Source organism: Apis florea, unplaced genomic scaffold (assembly GCF_048593485.1).
Source record: "Apis florea isolate Af1SG1 unplaced genomic scaffold, ASM4859348v1 contig_1615_pilon, whole genome shotgun sequence".
NCBI lineage: Eukaryota > Metazoa > Arthropoda > Insecta > Hymenoptera > Apidae > Apis > Apis florea.
The window spans coordinates 2,197,962-2,221,427 of record NW_028256416.1 but is presented as its reverse complement, the minus strand read 5'-3'; the positions used below and the strand labels follow the sequence as shown (position 1 = coordinate 2,221,427).

General features: G+C 41.7%; 1 protein-coding gene and 1 long non-coding RNA gene across 2 annotated transcripts in view; one reads left to right on the top strand and one right to left on the bottom strand.

The window, feature by feature from the left end:
* Window positions 1-23,466, top strand: part of LOC116415098 (uncharacterized) — a 211,485-nt gene that overhangs the window by 170,633 nt on the left and 17,386 nt on the right. The gene's annotated exons all lie outside the window — the stretch shown is intronic.
* LOC100870933 (uncharacterized) lies at window positions 8,248-11,274 on the bottom strand. The gene is made up of 3 exons (XM_003690395.4): window positions 11,209-11,274; window positions 9,290-9,641; window positions 8,248-8,673 (listed from the first exon to the last, which is right to left on the bottom strand). The coding sequence occupies exons 1-3, from the start codon at window positions 11,272-11,274 to the stop codon at window positions 8,438-8,440; spliced, it is 654 nt and encodes a 217-aa protein (XP_003690443.2). The 3' UTR covers window positions 8,248-8,437.

Genomic DNA, 23,466 nt, shown 5'->3' with positions numbered 1-23,466 from the left:
AAGCTCGAATGATTTTTTCCTTTTTTCTTTTCTTTTTTTTCTTCGGCTCGTTGTTCCTCGAGCGCCGTGAACCCTCGCTGTAAAATAGCAATCGACGATCGTGTCGTGTACCCAATTATATATGATTCGAAGCGTCGATCTCCCGACGAAAATAAATAAAAAAACGAATCGAGGACGGTGAAAAGTGACGATGAGGTTGCAACGCATGGTTAAAACAGCGAAAATTTTCCCGTAATATCCTCAAGTCCGGAGACGCTTTGATAAATGGCCTTTCGCAATAATTGTTCGCTCGGGAAAATATACGACTATACGAGGAAGGTGAGCAGAGGAAGGTGGAGCGAGAAAGCGAGGACGTGTAAGGTGCGCGAAATTCTTTTTCTTTTTTTCTTTTCTTTTCTTTTTTTTTTCTTCTCCTCTCTTTTTTTCGAATGACCAGGTTTATGAGACAGGTGTTACTTTTACATCCCATTAATAATTGTAATCCAACAATGTCGCTTTTGTGCCCGTTTCCCATTTTAAAATTCATTATCCGTCCGCGTTACAATTGAATATTTCAAGTTTTCTCATGCCGGAAGACCCATTTTTCCATTTGGTAAATAATCTTCTGGCCTGTTGAATTGTTTATGTTACAATGAAAAATACTCGGGGGAGACGAGATTAATTAAGCAAACGCGGGCAGCAAAAGAGAAACCGACCTCTTCGCGACTACCGCGATTCTTTCTACTTTACGCTTCCCGATTTTATTACATTTCTCCCTTTTTTTCCCTTTTTCCCCTCTTCTTTCCTTCCTTCTCCTTTTTTCCCTTTCTTTTTTTTTTTTTTTTTTTGCATTTTTACGCAGAGGCCAGCAGCGGAATGGACCGACGGAATACGAGCAAGGCAGGGGGGAGGAGGAGGAATTTTCATCGTAAAGCGTCGCAAAGCGTGCAAAACGCGTGACACGGCTACGTCTTATTCCGCCTCCTCCAATCCACTCTCGGAATCATTCGACATTTTTTACAAGCCGCTTCTCACTCGACGGATATAAAAATTCAATTGCTTCTGGAAAAAGGAGAATACCTACGGTGTCTCACCTATCTGGAGCGGGCACAGGTTGGCCGATTTCCAAGTCGAAGGGGACGAATGCTACCAGGATTTTGCTTCTCTCCCACAATTTTTTTTTTTTTTTTCCATTTTTTTGGGGAGGGGAGACGATTGCTAGCAGCATTATTAATTCTCCCAATGAATTCGTTCCTCGTTTCGTTTGTTTCGTTCGCGTATACACTTCTCTTCGATGATTTATTATTATTATTATTATTATTATTATGATAATCGTTTCAATCCGTATTTGTATATTAGCATGTTGCATCGTTATGATAAAGCTCGCGTGTTTCTATATCTCCCCCTCCCCCTCCCCTCCCCCCCCCTCCCACTCCCCCCTCCTCTCCTTTTTTTCTTCTATATATCTATATAGTTTTATCGATTGAAAAGGTGAGGTATTAATTTACTCGACATTGGTAAATAAACGAAATTGGCCCGAATCGATGGGGCTCGTACAGGTTATACTCTGAAATTCGATATCATCCACCGTCAATTTGTATATAAAAATTGAAAAGAAAAAAAAACAACAACAACAACAACCGAGGAGTAAATATAAATTTCAATAAATTTTATCGCGTGTTCCGTGAAATTAGTCACCGAGATACGCTTAATAAAATTGGAGGGGAAAAAATGGTGTTGTGTTAGCAATACCACGAATTTATTCTTATATCGCAAAATGATACTCGTTGAGATGATACTCTTGTTGTAAGATTTAATCTAAAACGAACAAACAAACAAACAAACAAACAAACAAACAAGCAAGCAAAATTTGTATCAGATCTAAATTCGATCCTTGAAACACAAAGCTAAACATAATCACAAATTGGAATTTTAAAACCTAACCTGAATCGAAAACTTAGTTTTAAACTTTGATCGAAGTTTGTGTATTGGATTCAGAATCGGGTTAAGAGTCTGGGTTAACCTTCTGTTTGAATTTAAGGAGTTCGATTAGGTTTGAGCTAGGGTGGTTTGAATTTGGGGATCGTGAACGCGAGTTCAAATTAGGTTTGGGTTCGTATCGAGTTTTGATTTACGTTTAAGTTTAGAATCGAGTCTTATTCAAAAGGTGACTGTATACGTATATACATATACCCGCAAAGTTTCTCCGCACAGTTTTCTTCAAACGGTCGATCCGATAAAATGTCCGAATAACACAAGGGTCCACAAGGGTAAGATTCGACGCGTATCCAAAGATTATGTAGATAAATTCTCGATGGAGAAAGGTAGAAAATGGTAATGAGGTGAAGAGAGAGAGAGAGAGAGAAAAAGGACGAAAAGAATGGAAAGTGAAGGCTGGATTGTGGATGAATATGCGTGGTCACGTGCCGACTATATTATCAAATCGTCGAATCGAATTCCACCAGGGAGAGACGGGAACACGTTAGACGCGTTTCCGGGATTTATTTATTCCCCTTCCTTTCTCGAATTCGCGGAGAAATATTACACCTCGAATTCGTGAGTTTGATCTCTTCTCCGAGTTGTACGAATTCCAAGTTGAAAATATTCGTTAGACAATAATTAGAAGGGAGAATATCGCGTCGAGAAGTTTCACAAGTTCAACGGAACGAAATTTAGCCGAGTGTAATACAAATGATACAATCCGGAGGCGAAAGGAGAGGGAGGGAGAGAGAGAGACGTAACGTCGGCAAGTGTAAAGTGTAGGTGCAATTCATTTTGTTTATCATTCCGCAGCTAAGCCAGTTTGCGAAGTTTCGACTAATCCGTTGAGACTCGTATGGCTGTTAATCACCACACGGGTATAAAGAAAAGCGTGATTTATCTCTGGAACTAGGAAAACTCGCAAAATTTATAAACTATCGATCATTGTACGTACATAGAAATTTCGGGGAGGGCAAATTTTTTTATCCTTTCCCTCTCACGACGAATTCCTTCATACGAATTACAAACACTTTCGCTAATTCCAGTTAAATTCGCCGCGATTAAATCGTAATTGGTCGAGATAACGCAAACTGTTTACAACAAGTGGCGCGTTGTACTCGAAACAACTCTGTGAATTGATTTCTTCGTGTTTAATCCGTCGCTCCGTCTTCCGGATTATTTGGACCGCTCTCGAGTAGTTTTCGCGGATTAGGGTTTGGAAAGAAACGGCGGGGCATGGTCGAAACAAGGCTTCTCGATAAATAAACTCGAAACGAAAACGAAGGGGTTGGATCGAGGAGTGGCGAGAGGAGAAAGAAGAAAGGTAATCGCGAAATGGTGGAGTCGGGAATGAAATGAAACGGAGGCTGTGTTTAAGAGCGAACTGAATCAATAGCTCTACCCTGCGACCCGTAGGCCAAAATATAGGTCATACCACGATCCCTTCCTCCTCTCTCTCTCTCTCTGCTCGCCCTCTCATCGTCTTCCTTCCCCTCCCCCGTTCCACGAGTGGAAGGTATACGGTATATTATTGCATCGACACTCGGTTGCGGCGCGCTCGTTGTCCGCACATATGCATTTTTCATAAATAAATTCCACGGATCCGATCCTATCGGATTGCTTGTATACGCCCTGGAATTACGTATTTCACCGCGAATTTTAGCAAATTGTCGAGAGCTTTCTAACGCGCCGCGATAAACCGGAACGACTCCGAGTCGTCGCCCCCTTTTTGACCCCCATATCGTTTTATGACAGGATTGACCCTTAGCGCTAGGACGAACAAACACGAGTACATCATGTGACGCGTATTCCTGTCGTACGTACGTATCCTTTCGTATATTTCATCGATCAGATCGAATCGTTGTGTTCGCGTAATTCAATTTCCTCTCTTCCCTGTTTCTACTAGTGTTATAACATTCGAGACATGGAGTAGCCTCGATCCGAAAAATCACGTAGCGATAACGAGTTTAGCAGACAAAGGTGAAGACAAAGATCGACGAAGCTATTCCCCTCCGGGCGACAGAGGGAAAGGAGGGATGCTTTCAGGCGTCCGACACTCCGAATCCATCCTCTTTCGATGTCTCTTTTGTCGCGGGAGAAAGTTGCGATTAGTCTCACAAGTGCGATCCTCTTTTGAACGTGACTCCAGGCAATATTCATCGTTCCTACTTCCTTTTGACGTTATTCTCACTTTGACGTTTCCCCCGGGCGCCCCTTCTCCACTCCACTCCCTGTTTTTCTCCTTTAATTATAACCCGAAACTGTTGTTCACAAACCCTCCGTCTTCTCGATACTTGCCGAACGAGAGAAACGAAAGGAACCACGAGGTCTTCTCCGCTTCTTCCGAATAATCTGCCTCGTTTCGAAAATTCGCGTGAAAAGGAAGAAGAAGAAGAAGAAGAAAACAGCGGCAGAGTAAAATTTATTCATCTATCTTGCGTTCCTTCTTCTAAACATTCATGAATCGCCGGTATCGCGATTTGCATCCCGAGAATAAGGAATTAATCCCTTCGTATCTCGCCAAATATTACAAATGTTACAAATTTACATTCCCGCAATCGTGCACCCCTTCCGAAACTTTAAACTTTCACCAAAGTTGAAGTTGATAGCGATTTGCATTCATGGGGATTGGAAACGAGTCCGCAACCGAGAGCGCCAACTAACTTCTTTCGCATCTTCCTCTCTCGCCTTACCCACTTACGAATACGTAACCAACGATCAAATTTTTGTTCCAGCAAATATCGATCAACGAATCTTCCAACGTTGTTTCGTACATTTCCAGATTTAATAAATCGCCGCGAGCATCGGTCGAAGCAGGCATGAAAAGTTAAACGCGAGCCAACGGCACGGGCGATAACCGAGGAATTAACGTGTTATTTCCTCGCGGCGAGCGTAGGAGGCAATCGCGTGGCCGGACGGTAAATTTATCCGGAGAGAGGGGCGGGAAAACGAGAGGCCGTGTAAAAATAATTGGCGTTATTGCGGCTGAAATAACGAAAAAAAAAAAAAAAAAAGGAAGAAGAGAGAGCGGCGTTGGAGAAGGGAAAAAAAAGTTTTCGCGGGCGAAATACGATTGGGGGATGAACGGGTCAAATTAACGGTTAACAAATTAACGGTGTCGGGTGGGCGCGGAGGGGAGAAAACGCAAAATTGCCGCAGCCCATGGCTTCCTAACGTTTCCGCTCGATTGAAATACGCCACTCACCCGTACGACCGTTTCCACGCTTCCAATAGCAGCAAACCTATTGATTATCCGCTCGCGTTCCTACCGCGCTGTCCATTTGCTAGCTGATTCATTATAATTGCAGCGACGAAATGGGCGGCCGGTTGGTTGTTCACGCCGCGCTTGTTCGAGCAACGGCTCCGCTTTACAACTATTATCGTCCCGCTTCGCGTCATTTTCTTTCCATCCTCAATCCCCCTTCTTTCTCTGTTTTCTTTTTTTTTTTTTAATTTCGTTTCGTTTCTCGGAATATTTGTCGATTTCTCGATTTCGGGGAATATGGGGTGCTTTTAAACGGTGCTTCCGTTTCGGCTGGCCAATTATCAATCGTTCCATTATTTCTCACGAACGCGAATGAGTAAATGAATAAACGGGCGAATATTTGGCGCGGACAATCCGTTGGCGTGGCTTACCGTTTAACGTTGGATTATTAAAAACGTCGATGAGTCTGTGATCTTGCTCGGTTGATTTAAGGGCAAGGTTAACGAAGTGTCGTCGAATCAATCGAACGTTGAATCCGTTGTAATTTCAATCCTCGTTGATTGAACGAGGCACAAAGCCGATTGTCCCGATCGGTTAAAATATTTATCGAAAACGCGCGCAATTGCGAGGAATCGTAACGCGGAGACACGCGCGTGTCGGGCCACGCGTGATGAATATCATTACCGGATCATCATCGTTATTCGCGATTGAATATCGTTCAACTAATTATTCCCTGATACCAAACATCCAAAGGTATATTCAACGGATGGAACGTCGTAACGCGTCGATTTCTGCGGTTCCTTCTCTTTTCCATTATTAATTTAACCGATCGATATCCGCGTTAATGAATACTTACGAACAATGTGTTTACGCGACGCGATTTTTCCTCGCCGCCCCCTGCGATTTTAACTCGCGCGCGGTGACCCACATCTCTCCCTTTGATTAAACACGCGGTGTCAAATTTCTCTCTCTCTCTCGAAATATCGGGCGACCGATATTTCGCGTTTCGACGAATATTTGCGCGCAACGATACCGACACGGTTCATCGTCAGATGCCCTGCCCCCACGGTGAATTCGCCCATTACGAGAACGCAATCTCGTTCGTTGAATTTCGTTAAATTTCGAGACACTTTGTCGGTCGCGTCTCCTCGATCAAAAAAAAAAAAAAAAAAAAAAAAACGAGGCTTCGCGTTAATCGAGACTCTGCAAATATACGACTGACGCGCGCGATTATCGATTTGCCCGCTCGCCAATTTTCTCCGCGGAACAATGACACGGAATAATGAACTTTGTGCAACGATTCCACGCGTGTCCACTTCTATAATTAATCGATACGTAAACGACTCGATATCAATATGTCGCCGAATTACGATTGGCTGTTAAAATTATTATATATTCGAAAAACGGATTGCGCGTTGTAAAATTTCAAGCAGCTTCGATTGAAATCGGCGCTTGGAACGTGATCGGCCGAGATTTCCTCGATTTCCTCGTGGAAAAAAATCATCGTTAACGATGACGACACGTTTTGTTTCGGCCGAAGGGGATCGAGGCAAAGGATCGCCTTCCTCCTTCATCGACACTTCATTAACCGCATCGATGGGAAACACGCGAGCAGTTGTTAACACGAAAGCAAAGGAAAGCCGGTATTTTGCTCCCCAGATGAAATCGTGAAACGACGTTTGATCACCTGCCCATCGAATCATCGAGTAATTGCGCTGCGATATCGTGGGTAATTAGTACCCTGTCTAGGGAAATTACATCGTTTTCCGGAGTATCATCAGATCTTGTACCACACAGTAGTTAACGCGACTCGAACGATCTACGTACAATTATGTATGATACGTGTCGATACACTGTATATTCGCTGTACACCTTTCTAAGGCGAAAACAAGCACAAAAATATTGATATTTAAGTTTTGCTTCGGATAATTCACGCCGATAATTCGATTTAACGTTTCTTCTTTTCCTAATCTACCCTTCTTCATCCCTAAATCTTGGAATAATTTATTAGCTTTTGTTCGATCACGCTTGCATTGCGTACCTTAAATAAACACGTTCGAATGCACACTCCCGATACTTGCGTGGAACAAACACATCTCTGTTCGAGAATGAACACGTATCCTTTTAATACAACAGCTCCTCCTTCTAGAAGATATTTTGTTTCTCTAGAAATGGATCCTCCAAACGTAATGAAACACGACGTGTCTCGCGCGTCCTCTCGATTCTCGCCTCGAATATTCCACCTCGAAGAGCTCGAGTCAATTCGATCGTTAGCGATTTAACGACGTAACGTGGTCGCGAGGGGGGGTGTAGGGAAGGGGCCCCTCTTATATACCAGTCCTTATCTGCTCGCCAACCCGCTCGTTGTTCTTTTTGTTTCCACTTTCCTCTTCTTTTATCGAGGCATGCATTCGAGGCATTGTTAGCGCGCGGCCGAGCCTTCCTTTTATCTTCCCTCCTGTTATTCCCTCCTGCTCCGTTCCCCCTCCCCATTTCTCTCCTTTCCCCCTTTTGTCTTTATCCACTCGTGATAACGACGTTCCGTTGGTATCAAATTGATCAGACGAGACGCGCTTTAACGACGTGCCGCGTGTGACTGTGCCCGGGGTGTAGCCAAGCTTCGCTTCATTCACGATCGACCTCCTTTCGTGTCCAACCTCCTCCCTCCTCCCCTCACTTCGATCGCGAGTAATTATGACGTGGCGCTTCATCTCTCCGTCCAACCACCGCCAACCACTTCGAAAAACCGAAAAACACTTCGCGTTTTCTTACGCGAGATCTTATCCCGCGGGTTCAACGCTCGGTGAAACGAATCGCCCGCGAATTTTTTCGACTTTTTTTTATCCTCGCTTCGAACGTGGTAGGATGGAAATGTCCCTTCTTCCAGATGACTTCTATCTCCGAAACGCGTCGGTTTCCAACTCGATCGGTTAATCGACGATAAAAGGTAGAAGGTGGATAGAAGAAGCTTGAGGTGAGAAAGAGAATAGGGAAGCAAAATAGGGATCGTTGAGAAAGACATCTTATAAGATGAGAAAATACCGTGATAAAATGCGGAGGAAGAATGTGTATCAAAATATTTGCCTCGCTCGTTGCGGTTTATTGAGAAAACATATTCGATATTTACATGTATAAAACGTTCTTGACCGCAATTTCCGATGTGATAAGCGACAACGGAAGGCTTTGGTACGGAGAGGAGGAGAAGCCGGGCGAACGATAAGGTGTTTATAAACAGGTGACGAAACGATGGCCGATCGATCGATCGGGCAACGATCAATATCCGTCCTCGGCCGAGTAAGGGGAGACGTAATCTTGGACGTGTTGTTCCTGTTGCGCCTCATCTTGGCTATGATCGTGAACCCTCGGCTGGCCTTGACTGGGCCCGATGTGCTCGTTTTTCCCGCAACTGTGCACCACGGCGTGAAATCCATCCTTGTCCGCCCGATAACTGACCACCCGGACGCTACCGTTCGGTTCCTTCACGCTGTATTGGCCGGACACGCTGCTCCCTGCAAACAGAAAACACAGAATGGACAGAAACGATGAGATCGATCCTTCAGTTTCTATTTATTATTGTATCGAAAAGACCGAGTTGTAAATGTGTCCGCGTTTCTCTTGATCTTAATTAATTTTGGTAATTTCAGCGATCCTGATGGACTATCTCGAAGATCTTGGGTGAACAAAGCGAGTCGAGTGAAACGACATCGAGCTTATTCGAAACTATTATTTTCTCTGTCAAAACCAGTCGAATCGAATTTATATAATGACGATCAATTTATAATTGCTCGAATAAAATTTCACTAATAAGACTCTCGAGGCAAGTTTCGTAGGCAATCGATGATTACACAACTCGCGAGAATACTGGATCAAAGATCACGATCCTTAATTATTTATCCCTCGGCCACGTATTCGCGATACGCGAATTACCACGTGAATTACGCTTTGCGGTCGAGTTGCCTCCGTTTCCCAACCGCGATGCTTCTATCGCGCCAGAGACAAAATTCGAGACGAAACGCGGTCTCAAAGGGGAAGCTGAAACGTCCTTACAGCGCGAAATGGACGTTTCTGGTTGAGGATGATGGTGGAAAAAAGAGAGAGAGAGAGAGACGTCTAATCTCGGCTCACCGTCTCGTCTCTCCTTCTGCCCGTGAAAATCGCCCGTCCGATGATCCTCCACGCTGTACGAGAACTCGTACTTGGGATGAGCCACGTAGTCGAACGAGTAGCCGTGTTGCTCCCCCTGTTGTTCGTGGCCGTGCAAATCGTTCGAGTTGTCCCCGTGATTCAGTACCGAGTACGGTACTTTCACTTGGTACACGGGCCCCTCGACAGGCCCGTGAAACTGCAGGTACGAGGTTGCCGGTGAATCATGCTGCTCAGGATCCCGTTGTTCGTGGAAATCCTCTCCGTCCAGGGATATCACGCCGCCTCGTGATCGATGGCCGAGAGCCAGCGCGATGGTCAAGGCGATACCGACCTGTTTCACGTGCGCAAAAAAAAAGGAAAAAGCCAGCTTTGAAACTACCTCGTAACCTGACGTTTCTCTCCGCCCAGATCTCCGGAAGATCAATCGTCGTCCAAAGATTTACCGGTGGCGATCGACCGGTGGAAAAAGGCGACGTTTAAAATGGATCGAGTTTCCAACGATCCCGTGATTTCTCTGATGATTCTATTATTTTTTTGGGAAGGGAGGAGGAGAGAAGGGGATAATTAACACGTGTAACTTCTAGGTGTTTCGAAAAAATTGAATTCAATTATTCGTGTATAATTTGATGTGAAAATCGTGAGAAAGCGTGTTGGATAATGATCGAAGCAATGGTTTAGGGCACTTATATAGCGACACATGGAATCTGAGATAGGGATGGTAAGGAGGGACGAAAACAACACGAATCTGAGATGTTCCATTTTCAATTGCGTCTATTGTCACAAGCGTTTACCATATCGTATCGAAAACAGACTCTAGCTGGTCGATTATACGAGGCAATAAAAGTTTCGCGTTTCATCATGGATTGAAATTCGATTCTCATCGTTTCTTTTGTACGCGTTTCGCTTTGTTTGCTCGTTTACCGTGGCAAACGCAATTATTGAATACGGCTTCACCGTAAAATATATCGAGCCAAAGTACCGTACAAATGTAGATAAAAAATGAAAACGGGAATGCAAATGGGTCGCGCGAATCTCGTGTAATTTTTGCCCATGATTTAACCGTAGTAATTCGCAGGTTTCAATTACCGTCTCATTTGTAACGAAGTAACAACTGTTGGAACGTGTCAAACACGAGGCAGAGAAATCACGTTAAAAAAGAATAGCAGTTGGTTTTAATTACGCGACACAAGTCCAGAATAACAAGCACTCGACGGGTGTGTTTCCATACGCGACACGACCGTTACACGTTTCTCCAAAATCGTTGCACCGTGTACTCCGCCATCTTTGATTCCCTCGTAGTTATTTATTCGATCGATCGAAATGTTGCGATCATTTTTATTTTATTCCCATTAAGGAAACGGTTAACATCGTGTACATTGTACGTGTTTATGATTAATTCGTTTCATCAAATTGCTACATTATTTTTGCCCAAAGGGATAAATCAATCGGAATTAAACGAGACTAATTGAACCAATTTCACCCATTTGTAAAATTTTTTACATTTCTCTATATTCTTATATAAAAAAAAAAAAGAAAAAAAGAAAGAGTAATTATACCAATTATTTAATTGAACAACAATTTGCGATTATCGATCTCGAACTCCCTTTATTGTATGACGCTTCTTTTAACCTGCTCATCCGTTTGGATATCGATTAACAAATTACCAAGAATGACAACGATGTTATTTAGAGAAGTTGGCTCCCATCATTTCGTACAGTTTTCTCCAATTTTTCCCTCGCACACGCTTTCGAAAATAAACCGCGATAATTCCGATAGCCACTTTCTCTCGCTCCTCCCTTCTTCTCTCCTCGTCTCTTCCCCCTTTCTCTTCTCCTTTCTCCGACCCGCGATTCTCTTAAATTCGTTTCCCCGATAATATCTCTTCCTCGATACTCTACCTTGATCTTCGTGTTTCCCATCACGGTATTTAAGCCGACCAAGTGAGAACTGCAACTTTCCAGCATGTGTCCCTAGCCTTTTATACCGTCGCGACGCACTCTGTAAACACGTCGTTCGTAAACATACGTGAATCTGCCAGTTGGCCATCGCGTGCGTGCAAGTTGGTGAATTTCGCTTGGACATGGCCGGTCTGGGCCTCTCCTCTCCTCTCCTCTCCTCTTCGCCTCCGATGCAACGACCTTTCACGTTCGGAACCGCTACAACGGAACCGATTGTCGTTGCCAGCTTCTCATGATTTCACTCGTGTTGACATTGTTTCTCTCCTGTCTGAATTAGAGCAGAGTTCGAAGCTATCTTCCAAAAGATTTTTTTTTTTTTGATTATTTTTCAAAGACGATCAAATTCGTTAAAAATTGACTTTAACGTACGAGCAAGTGGCCTTAAGACGCAACGTTATCCGTGTCGATAGCTCGGTGAACCCCGTAGCATTGAACCGTGCGTCGACCCCGTTGCACGAACGTAGAATTCGCGCGACGAAGCTCGTATGCGTTGAAATCATCGGTTTTTCCAATTTCTTTCCACTTTTATAGCACAAAGAACGATTCAGGGTTTCACGTTGTATCCTCGTGAATCTCAACCTCGCTCCGATAACGCTCGATTCCAATGGCGCGTAAGCAGTTATTAGCAGATCGTACCCTCGAGTATTATCGACCAATCTTGGTCACGGTGGCTTCCTTACTTTTCAGAGAAGGCGGCATCGACCGGCTTCCATCCTTTCGACGAACGAAGAAGAAGCCTGGACGACATCAGGGTCGAATAATCCGCTTACTCCGTTCGTGCCAGGATTTATTTGGATTCTTAACCCCGTCCGGAGACCCTTGGGCGTTTGGATTGAATCGTGTCGGATCCACTTTAAATGCCTCGATCTCCGACAATTTTTTTCTTCTTCTCTTTCCCTCTCTCTCTCTCTCTCTCTCTCTCTCTCTCTCTCTCTATCTCCCCTCTTGAGAATCTTCCTCCCTCTGTCCCTCGTTCATTTAATAGCGCAGTTTAATTCCTTTATTGGGCTGTTTGTTCCACTTTCGAATACCTTGTCGTGCTCGAGCGACCAACTCGCGTCTTTTAAACTGCCATTGCGCTAATCTCCCCAATCCTCCGCTTCTCCTCGATCTACGAGATTGCACCTCTTAATCAGGGCCATCTCGATTATTCCAGTTCCAACGAAACCTTTTTCAAACTTCCATTTACGGAAATATATAATTCGGCCGAGCTCTTTCGTTTCGCGGCCTGTTTCAAAGTCGTAACATCAAAAGCCTTGATTTCCTAGAGTAGTAGTAGTAATATTTAACAGGTAGACGCGAGAAGAGATACTAAAGTTAGAGAATCGTATATATACGGATGTTTGCTCGACTTTGAAGCGACGATAAATATCCCCTCGTTATCGCCATTCAATTTCTCTCTCTCTCTCTCTCTCTTTTTCTTATGTCTCGTTTTTGTTTCCAATTTATTAATTTAAATTCATCGTTTTTGCTTTCCGCTTCCTGACAAAATATATCTAGCAATACCGATTTTTCGTCGATCAAGGTTTCGTCGTTATCTCGTCGTTACAATTTACCTCGATCTCGATCCAAATTTGACCACCGCGTTTTGATTCCGTCTCATTGTATGCGTTTCTTCAACGGTAAGCAATCGAATTGCAATTTCGATCGAAATCGAGAAGAGAACTCTCGAGCGGTCGAGAGCGTCGAAGGAAGGTGGGAAGGAAAATCGAGAAGAGAATTCCGCCATTGTCTTGTCGCTGGAGATTAATTTGTAGAATAAGGTTGGCATTTAGCGAAAGCCCTGACTTTGCTTTCAATTATTCCGCAGGACAAAGCGTGCACGACCGATCGATGCCAAGGATTCGATAAAGAGGACCGTTCGATAAAATCCAGGTAAAGTACATAAAAGATTCCGTTTTCACGAAACGAAGCCAACCGGAAGTTGGCCGCCATTCGATGGAAATCTTTCCTCTCTCCACAGTATTTTCGTTGACGAATGAAAATCGGTTTTGAATCGGTTTTTTACATATGGCGGTGGTCATCGATCGCTAGTCAGTCGAACTAAAGGATGTTGTTCTTCCTTTATCTCGTTAATTCAAATAACCAAATTTTTTTGTAAATTAACAACACAAAGAAAGCATCGACTTTTCTCGATACAAAGGTAAAAGGTCCCCCGTTACTCGTTATCGTTAATTGATTTACTTTGCAAACAGCACAACGTGGATTCGAAACGATTATTGTTTATCCTGACGTTTAATGATCTTCGAAATGATAAAGGGAAACTAATTATTATTGGAACGGTAAATGGGATAAAGGGAGGATATTTTATCTTGTCAAACCGCTCGAGAAGTTTGATCGAGAAACTCGAAACTGGAAAATGATAACGAAGTTAAAGCGTTAATTGAGAATAATCCTGCGAAACGAAAATTTCTCAATCTCTTCTCGAACGAAGCGAAAATGTTTAAATTTGGAACGAATCGATCTTTGGTATTTGAAATTTACCGAAATAAATTGAAAGCAAATCGTAAGAGTTAGGACGTATTAAAAAATACAAATGTTTTACGATATCCAAATCTCCTGTATTACAGATCATCTTGTATAGACTGCAAGGAGGGAGAATTGGAACGATTTTTCTGCACGATTTAACATAGTCAATTAGACCGACATGTCATCAGAGAGGAGGGGTGACTCGTCGACGTTCTCGCATCAAACGATCGTTTGTTCCGCATTCTGTATACCCAAGACTATTTGCATTTCCTCCATCCACCGTAAATTATTCCTCACGATCCACCACGTAGAGAGAGAGAGAGAGAGAGAGACTCCATCTTCAGGAGACCAATTACAACACCTGTCTTTCCTTCGAATTAAACCTTTGCCCGGGGCAATTATATCCTTGCGTTTCGATACGAGGTTTCGACGCTCGCAATACCGAGAGCGCTAATTGAGATGTGATTCGAGTGGCTCGGAATGCACGACACGAAAACACGGCCAAACTTTCCCTCCTTGTCAAAGAAAGAATTCTCTTTGACGGATTAATGTCTACGCTCGAGTCGTTTCAGGGAGGATCTTTGACGCGAAATTGCTGCATGAACGTGGTGCAATGACGATAAACAATGCAACGATCGTTCGAGCAAACGTATGTATGGCTTTGTGACACATCGTATTCGTTTTTTCCCTCTTTTCTTCTGTTTTCAAGAGGATTGGTCGAGAAAGGAAGAAAGGAAGAAAGGATTGAAAATTTTATTCGAAGATGAAAGAGAAGTTTGCATAAGCTTTCGCGAATGAAAGATACAGCGAGATGTTGACTTTGCGAACTAGCAACGAAATGAACTTGTTCCGTTAACTTTTTCGAATAATTGATCTGGAAGAATGAAATCCGTTCCGAAGGAATTCTTCGTTTCTTTCCTTTTTTTTTTTTTTTTTTGTTTCTTCTCTTCCCTTATGCATTTAAAATTTAAAACAAACTTGATCTTTAGATAACCGATGTTTCGATTATTAAGCAATTCGTTTCAATAATTGACGTTGTTCTACAGTTACAGACAATCTGAAACATTGTATTATCTCTCGAGCGAACCGTTCTCTTTTACTGCTCGCAGGAAAGAAAGAAAGAAAAAAAGAAAGAAAAAAAATGCATTAATATAAACCACGGTCACGTTTTTTTTCTCCTTATATCTGAAACACCGTATCGTTAAAAGCGCGGGATCTTTTTATCTGATCCTTTATAGAGGATAATAATATAACGGGATGAAAATAATATAACGGATCGCGTAACCGCGATAAAATTTAGAATACGACGAAATAAATAAATGGAAATGGAAAAAGTGGCTCGTCGATATTTTCCAACATATTTTCTTTCATTCGGACCGTTGTTAAAATTTCACAGCGGCCGCTGTTAACTCGCTTTTCATATAACGCGGTTTGATTGTTTCAATCTTTATCCCCGCTACACACTGAAATTTAATTCTTTAATCACGAGGAACGAGTCTCGTTCTTGGCCAGGATTTTCCTAGGGAAATTCCACGGTGGGATAAGGAACAGATCCCTTGATATAGCGGTAGCAAATGCCCGCTCTTTATTAAATATTCGTAAAGGGTACACGGGATCCGCTCGAATCAAGAAACAAACGTGATGAAATATCGAATGCGATAGTAATCCGAGCGAATTAATCGACGGATATGATTTATAACGGATCGTAGTTTCGCAACTAGCATATAATATAGTAATATTGCAATTATTGATACCGATACCCGGAATGTATAATTGGTCTTATCTCGTGACTAAATAATTAAATCGTGCCATTGTAAAATCGTAACTGATAATGTTAGACGGGACGAACAACAAACGATTGCGTTAAATTTCGTATAATTGAAGACGATTTAAATAATTTTTCATCGAATCTCGATACTCGAATGAGGATTGTTCTCTCTTACGCGGAATAGAACTATAATAAAATTCCAATTATCATTTTCTTCCAACGAAGAAACGTTTTCCAATTTCTCTTCCGGTCTCTCTCGAAACAAAATATATTTCCTCCTTCGTTCGACGAATTTCGAAACGAACGAGATTCCAGAGAGCCAAGACATAGTAATTGACATAGTCGTGCCGAGGTATGAGAGAGAGAGAGAGAGAGAAAAGATGACTGGGCGGATTCCTTCGATGCCACTTTCTTCCGCTTTCATACTCGATACCAAGCTACACGGGCGAAGCGCATCGGGTACGAATTGCGGCGGACAGGTGATCTGGGTCAAGCCGATGGTAACTGGTACTGGTCGTACTTTTTTCCGCGATTAAACGAATGCGCCAAGTTGGAGGGGGGGAGCAACGTGTGGTCCGGTGACAGCGTGCCTCGAGTTTCTTTCCCGAGTTTGACGTTGCACAAACGTTTCGTTCCTCGTGACATACGAGCCGAAAGAACGCGTGCAATACTTCGTATCCGCGAGTATTCATTTTACTAGAAACAGAAAGGATATAAGCGTGGCTGATGACGATGGAAAATATATCGAGTTTAAATATATTTAGTAAAATTGTGTTGATCGGGTCGTAAGGCGAGAAAGATTTATTTCTAAAGTTGTATTACAAATATATTTTTACCAACGCTGCACTCATTTCTGATTCGATCCGAATTCATGAAAATAAAACGCGAGATGTCATCTCTTCGTTCAACTTCACCCCATCGCGGATATTCTAGTCTTTCTAGCGTTCCTTTAATTTCGAAAATACATTGGCGAACATTGTTATAAATGAACCAAGTTGTTTATTAAATATAGCGGATTTTCGAGAAAAAGATTGAATAGATTTTCACGAATAGAAATTACAAAAATTAGATGGAAATGTATTATTTCAGTAGATGAATATACAACTTTGAGAAGTTTATTCTTACTCGGCTGCAAAGGTACATCTTCATTTTTTATTTATAAGCGAAAGGAAAGCTAAAATTTTCTTCCTTCGATTTCAAAGAGGGAGAAAAGAAAAAAAGAAAATTTCAACAATCCGATATGAAATATCCCTCTATAAATTTATTTATAAACCCAATTTCGAATTCAACGATTGCACGCGGTTTTACCTCTTGAAAATAAAAATAAGAGGAGAATAAGAAGGAAGAAAGGTGAGAGCCGGGTGAGGCGAAATAACGTTGAACGCTCATTGCCCTCGGGTTGTCGGGTGGCTCAATTAAAATTCTCAGTGAAATTTCTCATTTACCCCGAAACACTAGCTGGCGGCCATCCGCGAGGCCGTGCGACAAACGGAATTTCGCCGAGCAATTTTTTTCCCGGGGAAACAGTTAGCCAAGAAAAGGTTAAAATAACCGGGCAACGATAAGGAAACGCAATTCCGACCATTCTTTTCGCGTTATTGCGGTTGTGTCAGCCGCTTCCCGCCCCGTGACTCGCCGGCAAACCAATGAAACGTTAAAAAATGCTCGGGCTATTAAGGGTCAATGCGGCACGGATACGGAATCCATTTGCATCCACGCTGCTACTATTTCTATTATTAAAATACGGAAGTGGCCGGTGTCTGCCAACGATCATTTCCTATTCCATTCGAGCGTGGTTCGATGCCAATTACGGCATGGATGCCCATGCTGCCTGCTTCATATTGCCCATTCTCCATCTCCGATAATCTTTCTTCTCTTCCTCCTTTCGTATCCATCGATATTTTTTTCCTTCCAACTCGGATCTCGATTCTCTTAATAATCCTTGATCCTTCCTTCCTTCCTTCCACGAGAAGATGAAAAGAGTTTCCTCGCTTCTTTTTTTTCTTTCTTCGCATGGCATATTTTCGTTTTCATCGCGACATAAACGATCTTCGACGTCTTCGTTCCTCGTCGTTTCTCCCGAGCGAATAATAAAGTAATAAAGTGGAGCGTCGTTGCCAGGTATCGTTGCATAAATCGTGTTTCCAAGCGAATGCAACGGAGTCGAAATCGGTTTTTCCTCGGACAATCGTTGGAAGAGAAATCTTTGCTGGTCCACACCAACCAACTTTTCCATTCCCGTGGACGATGATTCACGATCTCGGACGCCGTGGTCGGTTCTGCAAATATTGAATCGTCACGATGGAAGATTAACGCCAAGGATGGATTCACGCGTGCATCCTGAATCGAAGCTCAAGATACCAATTTAGATCCAACCACGGTTGCCTGGCCAAGCGCGACACTTTCGCCACGCTTCTCGATCTTAAGACCTGTTGATCGGGCACAATCGGCCGCCCCTCGACAATGTCGTGCACGCGTTCCGTGGCTACGTGCACACGCGCCCGGACACACGTATGTCAATTTGCTGCCGCTTAACTAATCCTTGAACCCGTGCTACCAGCTGGATAACACGTGTGACGTGGATTGGCCATTATGCGTTCATCAAGGAGGAACAAGTTTTCAGAACGTGTCGTTAACGAACCGAAAGGTCCAACCGTTCTCTCCGTAAACTTTTTAACCATTTCTCTCTCTCTCTCTCTCTCTCTCTCTCTCTTCTTTATCTTCTTTCCTTAACGAGGCGAAGCGCATTTTCGACGATAATAAAATGGCGCGTTTTAAAGTAAATTTCGTAAGATCGATAGATTAATGGATATATAAAAATATATTTAATGTCTGATGAAGCGTTGAAACGAAGTGAAGTTAATTATTAAAAATTATTGGTTGAGAATTTCTTTTGCTACCAGAAGAAAGAAGGAAGAAAAAAGAAGGAATTAGATGCAAAAGGAAAATCTAGGTTAAAAGGATCATCTCGACAGAACGTGTTTCATCCACGAGTGAATTAAAATTTTTATACCGATCATATTGATCGATAACGAGCGAAAGATTTTCGATATCGCGTTTAATTAAGTGGAAAACGTTGAAAATCGTCGATTTGCAATTAAGAGGACTGCTTCTCTTCCGCCGATCTGCTCTCCGATCGAGAATTTCTTGTATGAACTCTGATTAAACGTATAGGTCGGATTAAATCTAACGTGTCGCGTCACGAAGGAAAATTGGCCAGGCTTTCCGACCCGTCCAACGTCGGAAGACAAAGATGCATCGTTAAATTTCGAGTAAACACGAGGCATATCTCGGAGAGAGACTTAATGCACTCGAGTGACTCGCATTACCTATCGGCCATTGCGCTTGCGGTAATCCTAGCAGCAACGGTTAAGCACTCTGTCGAAGTCGGGGATCAAAGCCTTTGTAATTCTATAGGACGCACGGTGAAACTGCTTCGAATCTGTCGCGTGTGGATGCGTGTTGCACACCGAATTTCGCCTATTGAAATCCCCGTGAAATTGTTGCCCACGAAAACAGCTACCAACCGGACCATTTTCGATCGAACGCTCGAGTCAATCTTAATTTCATCCGATTAGATTCAAATAGATTGAAAAAAAGAAAGATCCTTTTTCATCGATCCTTTTAATCGATGTTATATTGTCTACTCCATGCTTGTACAATAAATAACGCTTTAATATAAAGCGTTCTCGAGGACTATCCATCGTCGAGCATTTGCTCCTCCTTTGCACTTTTTCTTTTTTTTTAGAGCTCTTCAATTCTAAATAATTGAAAATATTTTTCAACGAAGGATCGATCGTACTCGAGCCGTATCCTCCTCGACGATCATCATCGTATTCCTTTTTCGTTGGAAAAAGGAAATTGTGTACAGAAGAAATTTTTTCTCTTCGCGATAATTTATCCGATCGAGGAGAATTTATTCAAATTCGTGCGTTCCATCCATCGTTCTACTTAAGATCGCGATTCGTGAAGGGCGTCCAATTCGATCCTCTTCGAAAAGAACTTAGAAAGAAATAACACCGTTCTTCCCGATATTGCCGAGTTTAATATCGCAAAGGAGGGAACATTGATCAAAGAGTAGCTTGGAGCGATTATTCCCGTCCCATAGCATCTCGAATATGCATTATAATATGTATCTCGCAGCTCGAATTAAACGGTAAAGCACACGGTTATAAATGAATAGTGACGTACACGCGAACCGGTTCGAATTATGACCAACTCGAGCGTACGTGAAAGTACACGTATTACAAGCAAGTTGTAATATTAGTTCCTCGTGATATCAACCCTCTTGTACGAAGCTACGTGATGTATCGCCCAAAGGCCACCCGCCGAGTTCCCCATTTAATTAAACTTCTGATTGGTGACGATCCACCGAACGCGACGTATCTAATCATCAAACTGGGAATAATCACGGGTGGCGGAAAGATTTTCTTCTTCAAAGAGAGAGAGAGAGAGAGAGGGGGGGGGGATATTTCTATTCGAATCGAGATACGACGTTGATTAAATCTTTTGACAGATTTTTCTATCGAAAACGGTGTTTTCTCTTCCATTCGTTTCGAAAATATCTCGAAATCCCCTCCCTTGCTCGAGAAGAGAGAATATTGGATCGCGAGAACATAATTCGGTCATAATGGGATGTTTATTAAAATTGTATTTAATAACGAGCGATGGTAAATGAAGCGATGCAATAACCTCAAGAATTCTCAATTTCGTTTCTTCCTTTTTTTCTTTCCCTTCCTCATCTCGTCTTTTCATTTTCTCAAACCTTTTATATATATATATTAATATTTTTTTATAAAGAAAGATAAAGGAATCATCGTGAAATTTTCAGCGAAATTAGAAGATAGAGAATATTTTAGAACGGAAAACTGTTTTTCTCTGTACAAAAGCGCGAGGTTCCAATTCGAATTGGCAATATTCGAAAAATTCCCTATACATAATCGAAACAGGGTCAATGCTATCTTGGCTGGGAATCGCAATCGGGAATCTTGGAACAATCGAAATTGCCACCGGTTCATAGATCATCGCGTTAAACCTCCAATTAACGATTGTTGTTGACCGTTATTACGATACTGGAGGGTAAAAAGGTAATCAATTTGCGAGCAGGTGGACCGCGTAGGAACTCGACCATGTCCCGGATACGAGCAGAAATTCCGAGTCTAATTAAATTTCGGATAGGTTCGGTCAGCTCGACACGGCGGGATATAATGGAGATGCCAAGCACGCCCATCGTTAGAGATCGTTAATTTATTACGGAATATAAGCGCGGTGTCAAAATTCAGGGAAGGGAAGAAAAAAAAAAGAAAAGAAGAAAGAGAATAAAAAAAAAAGGAAAAGAAAGAAAGAAAGAATTTTCGCGCAAATTCTCGATTCGCCGATTGAAATTGCCTCGGATATTGTTTTCGACTTATCGTTGAATAAATACCGCGTTGGAATAATGCAAAATCGCGCGAGAGGAATCGTAACGAGAGAAAGAAAGAAAGAAAGAAAGAAAGAAAGAAAAAGGAGGGAAAAAAAGAGAGAGAGAGAGGAAGAAAGAGCGTTAATAACGTTCTCGATATCGGTTCGATTTTAATTATCGCGGAATATGTTTGCCACTTTCTCCCCTCCCGCGAAATCGATTATTCCAAGCCGACGTTTTAATTAATCAACGCGTTGGTTTAATGCACCGACGCGACGCAGCCCGCGTTTCGGTTTCGTTCTATAACTGTTCTTAACCGTGGGTAACGAGAGAGGAGATAATAAGCGAGCGTATCGATTTGTTTCGACAAATATCGTTTTAAACTTTATCGTTTTAAAAAATGGGAGGGGGAGAAAAAATAGGAGCGAAAGGAAAAGAGCGTTTTATGCTCCAATTCTCCCTTTTCTCTCTCTCTCTCTCTCTCTTTTTTTTTTTTTTGCATGCGCGCACGTAACGTCATAACCTTGCGAATTTTTAGACGGTTTTTATCTATGAAAGGTTCGTATGCTCCGATCAATCACCCTGTCTGACTGATATTGGACGAACCGCGGCGGATGATAGCATCAATTTTTGATTATCCATCCCTCGATGCTTCTTCAATCTTGCTTCTCTTCTCGATTCTCTTCAACTTGTATTTATGCGGAAATAGTTCGTGTCAAGTTAAAAGTTAGTCGTCAGCGGAAATTATGTCGGGACGGATTCAAAGGAATATAATGGATTCCGCCGCGGATGAACGTACCTTTTCGTTACTCTTGATCGGTAGTCGATCTCACGTGAAATTGTTAGCTGGATTAGAAACAGTTGAAAGCATCTATCCAATTTTCTATAATTCGTTCGATGTATCGTTCTTCTTCATTGATCAAAGATTTTTTTTTTTTTAAAAAATGTAATCCGTCTACGTATCCGATATCTTGATTCTATCATTTTATTCGTTCTTTTCGAATGTTTTATACGTTCACGTGTAATTAGAATATTACAAATAGAAAAAGAAAAAAAAAATGATCAAAATACAAGGACGCTCGTGTCATATCCGTGTAACGAACGACACAATTTCCTTTTCTCTATTTTACGTAACGCGCAACTCTCTGTTTAATGAGAGTTTTTATAGAATTACGAGTGAAAAAGTTTTCGGTTGTTACGTTATATGCAGATACACTTTTATATAAATCAAATACACGTTAATTCTGAAAGCATACTCTGCCTCAGTTTCATATTTATAAACTTGCTTTAATTAATTACTAGTCTCGAGAGATTTTGAAACTCTATGTAATTGCGATATAGTAGCTATTCTATTATTTTCTATTATTATTTATTGTCAAACTAACCCGCGATGGCGGTCGACGTAATCATGATCTACTTTACGATGATAGTAATGGTGATCACTTGCGAAACTAGAATAATCTTTAGCATAATTACCATCGGCTTCGAGTATATCTATAACGATAATACGCGATCATCACTTTCATTATAGTCATAGTATGCGCTTGTTATTGTATTCATTATTATCTTTATTATCCATTGTGTGGCCATCTGCGTTCTCATCACACATTCCCCCTATTGTTCTCATAGCGATGGTGTATTCCTAAGTCGATTATGCGAAATCATTATAATTCTTACGTTTTCTGTTCCTTTTTTTTAAAATTTTTTTATCATTAAAACCGCAAATGAATATCCTTTTTTACCAAATTTATAATTTTCATTATCGCCATTTTCCACTTTTCCAAACTGTTTTCTGTTACTTTTATCTCCACTACGGATAAATTTAGTTTAGTTTTCATATCAAACGCAAATGCAGATACCGATATGATCAGCGATATTAAATTTTAAAATATATAAAAACATTTCCAACCGTATTATGTATATTTTTCTGCAATATACTTGAACATTTTTTTTTTTATATATATATATATATTTTTCATACCCAGATATGAAAAATATCTTCGTTACGTTCTTCTGATAACGTGACTAATACATTATTTAACCAATATTTTATAGCAACGAACGTTCAAACGAAAAAACATTACATCGTACTTTTTCCCCGTGTCGAAAGAAAAAATACATCGCTACGTTAAAAAAAAAGAAAAAAAAAGAATCGAACGATCCCAATTCTTTGCCAAATCATACCACACGTAAAGAAGAAACTTTTATTCTTCGAAAGAATAATCGTGCCATCGATAATCGGTCAATCGGTCGGCTGCAATCGAAACTCTGGAAATCGAGGATTGATGGAACCGGCCCTTTCACCGAAGAATTGCAACCAGATCTCGAATCTTGTACTAGCGGCAGTTGGAAAGTAATTATCGTAAGCGAGCACGAGGAGGAAAAAGTTTCCGCGCCGTTGTACCCGTCATTTTAAAATTTATATCGAGTATACACGGTGGCCACACACGGGCACGAAACATTATCATAAATCGAGGGGATAGGTTGCAACGAGGTCTACGTTTATTACTTTCCTATTCGGTCTCTATCGGAAGGAAAAATTTACGAGTTCGTTACATTT

What these genes read in the sequence shown, in the direction of transcription:
- LOC100870933 (XM_003690395.4), bottom strand. Translation starts at nt 11,274, where the DNA reads ATGCTGGAAAGTTGCAGTTCTCACTTGGTCGGCTTAAATACCGTGATG. An exon ending in TGGGAAACACGAAGATCAAG is followed by an intron (nt 9,642 to 11,208) that starts GTAGAGTATCGA and finishes CACGTGAAACAG; the next exon opens with GTCGGTATCGCCTTGACCAT. An exon ending in GCAGAAGGAGAGACGAGACG is followed by an intron (nt 8,674 to 9,289) that starts GTGAGCCGAGAT and finishes TTCTGTTTGCAG; the next exon opens with GGAGCAGCGTGTCCGGCCAA.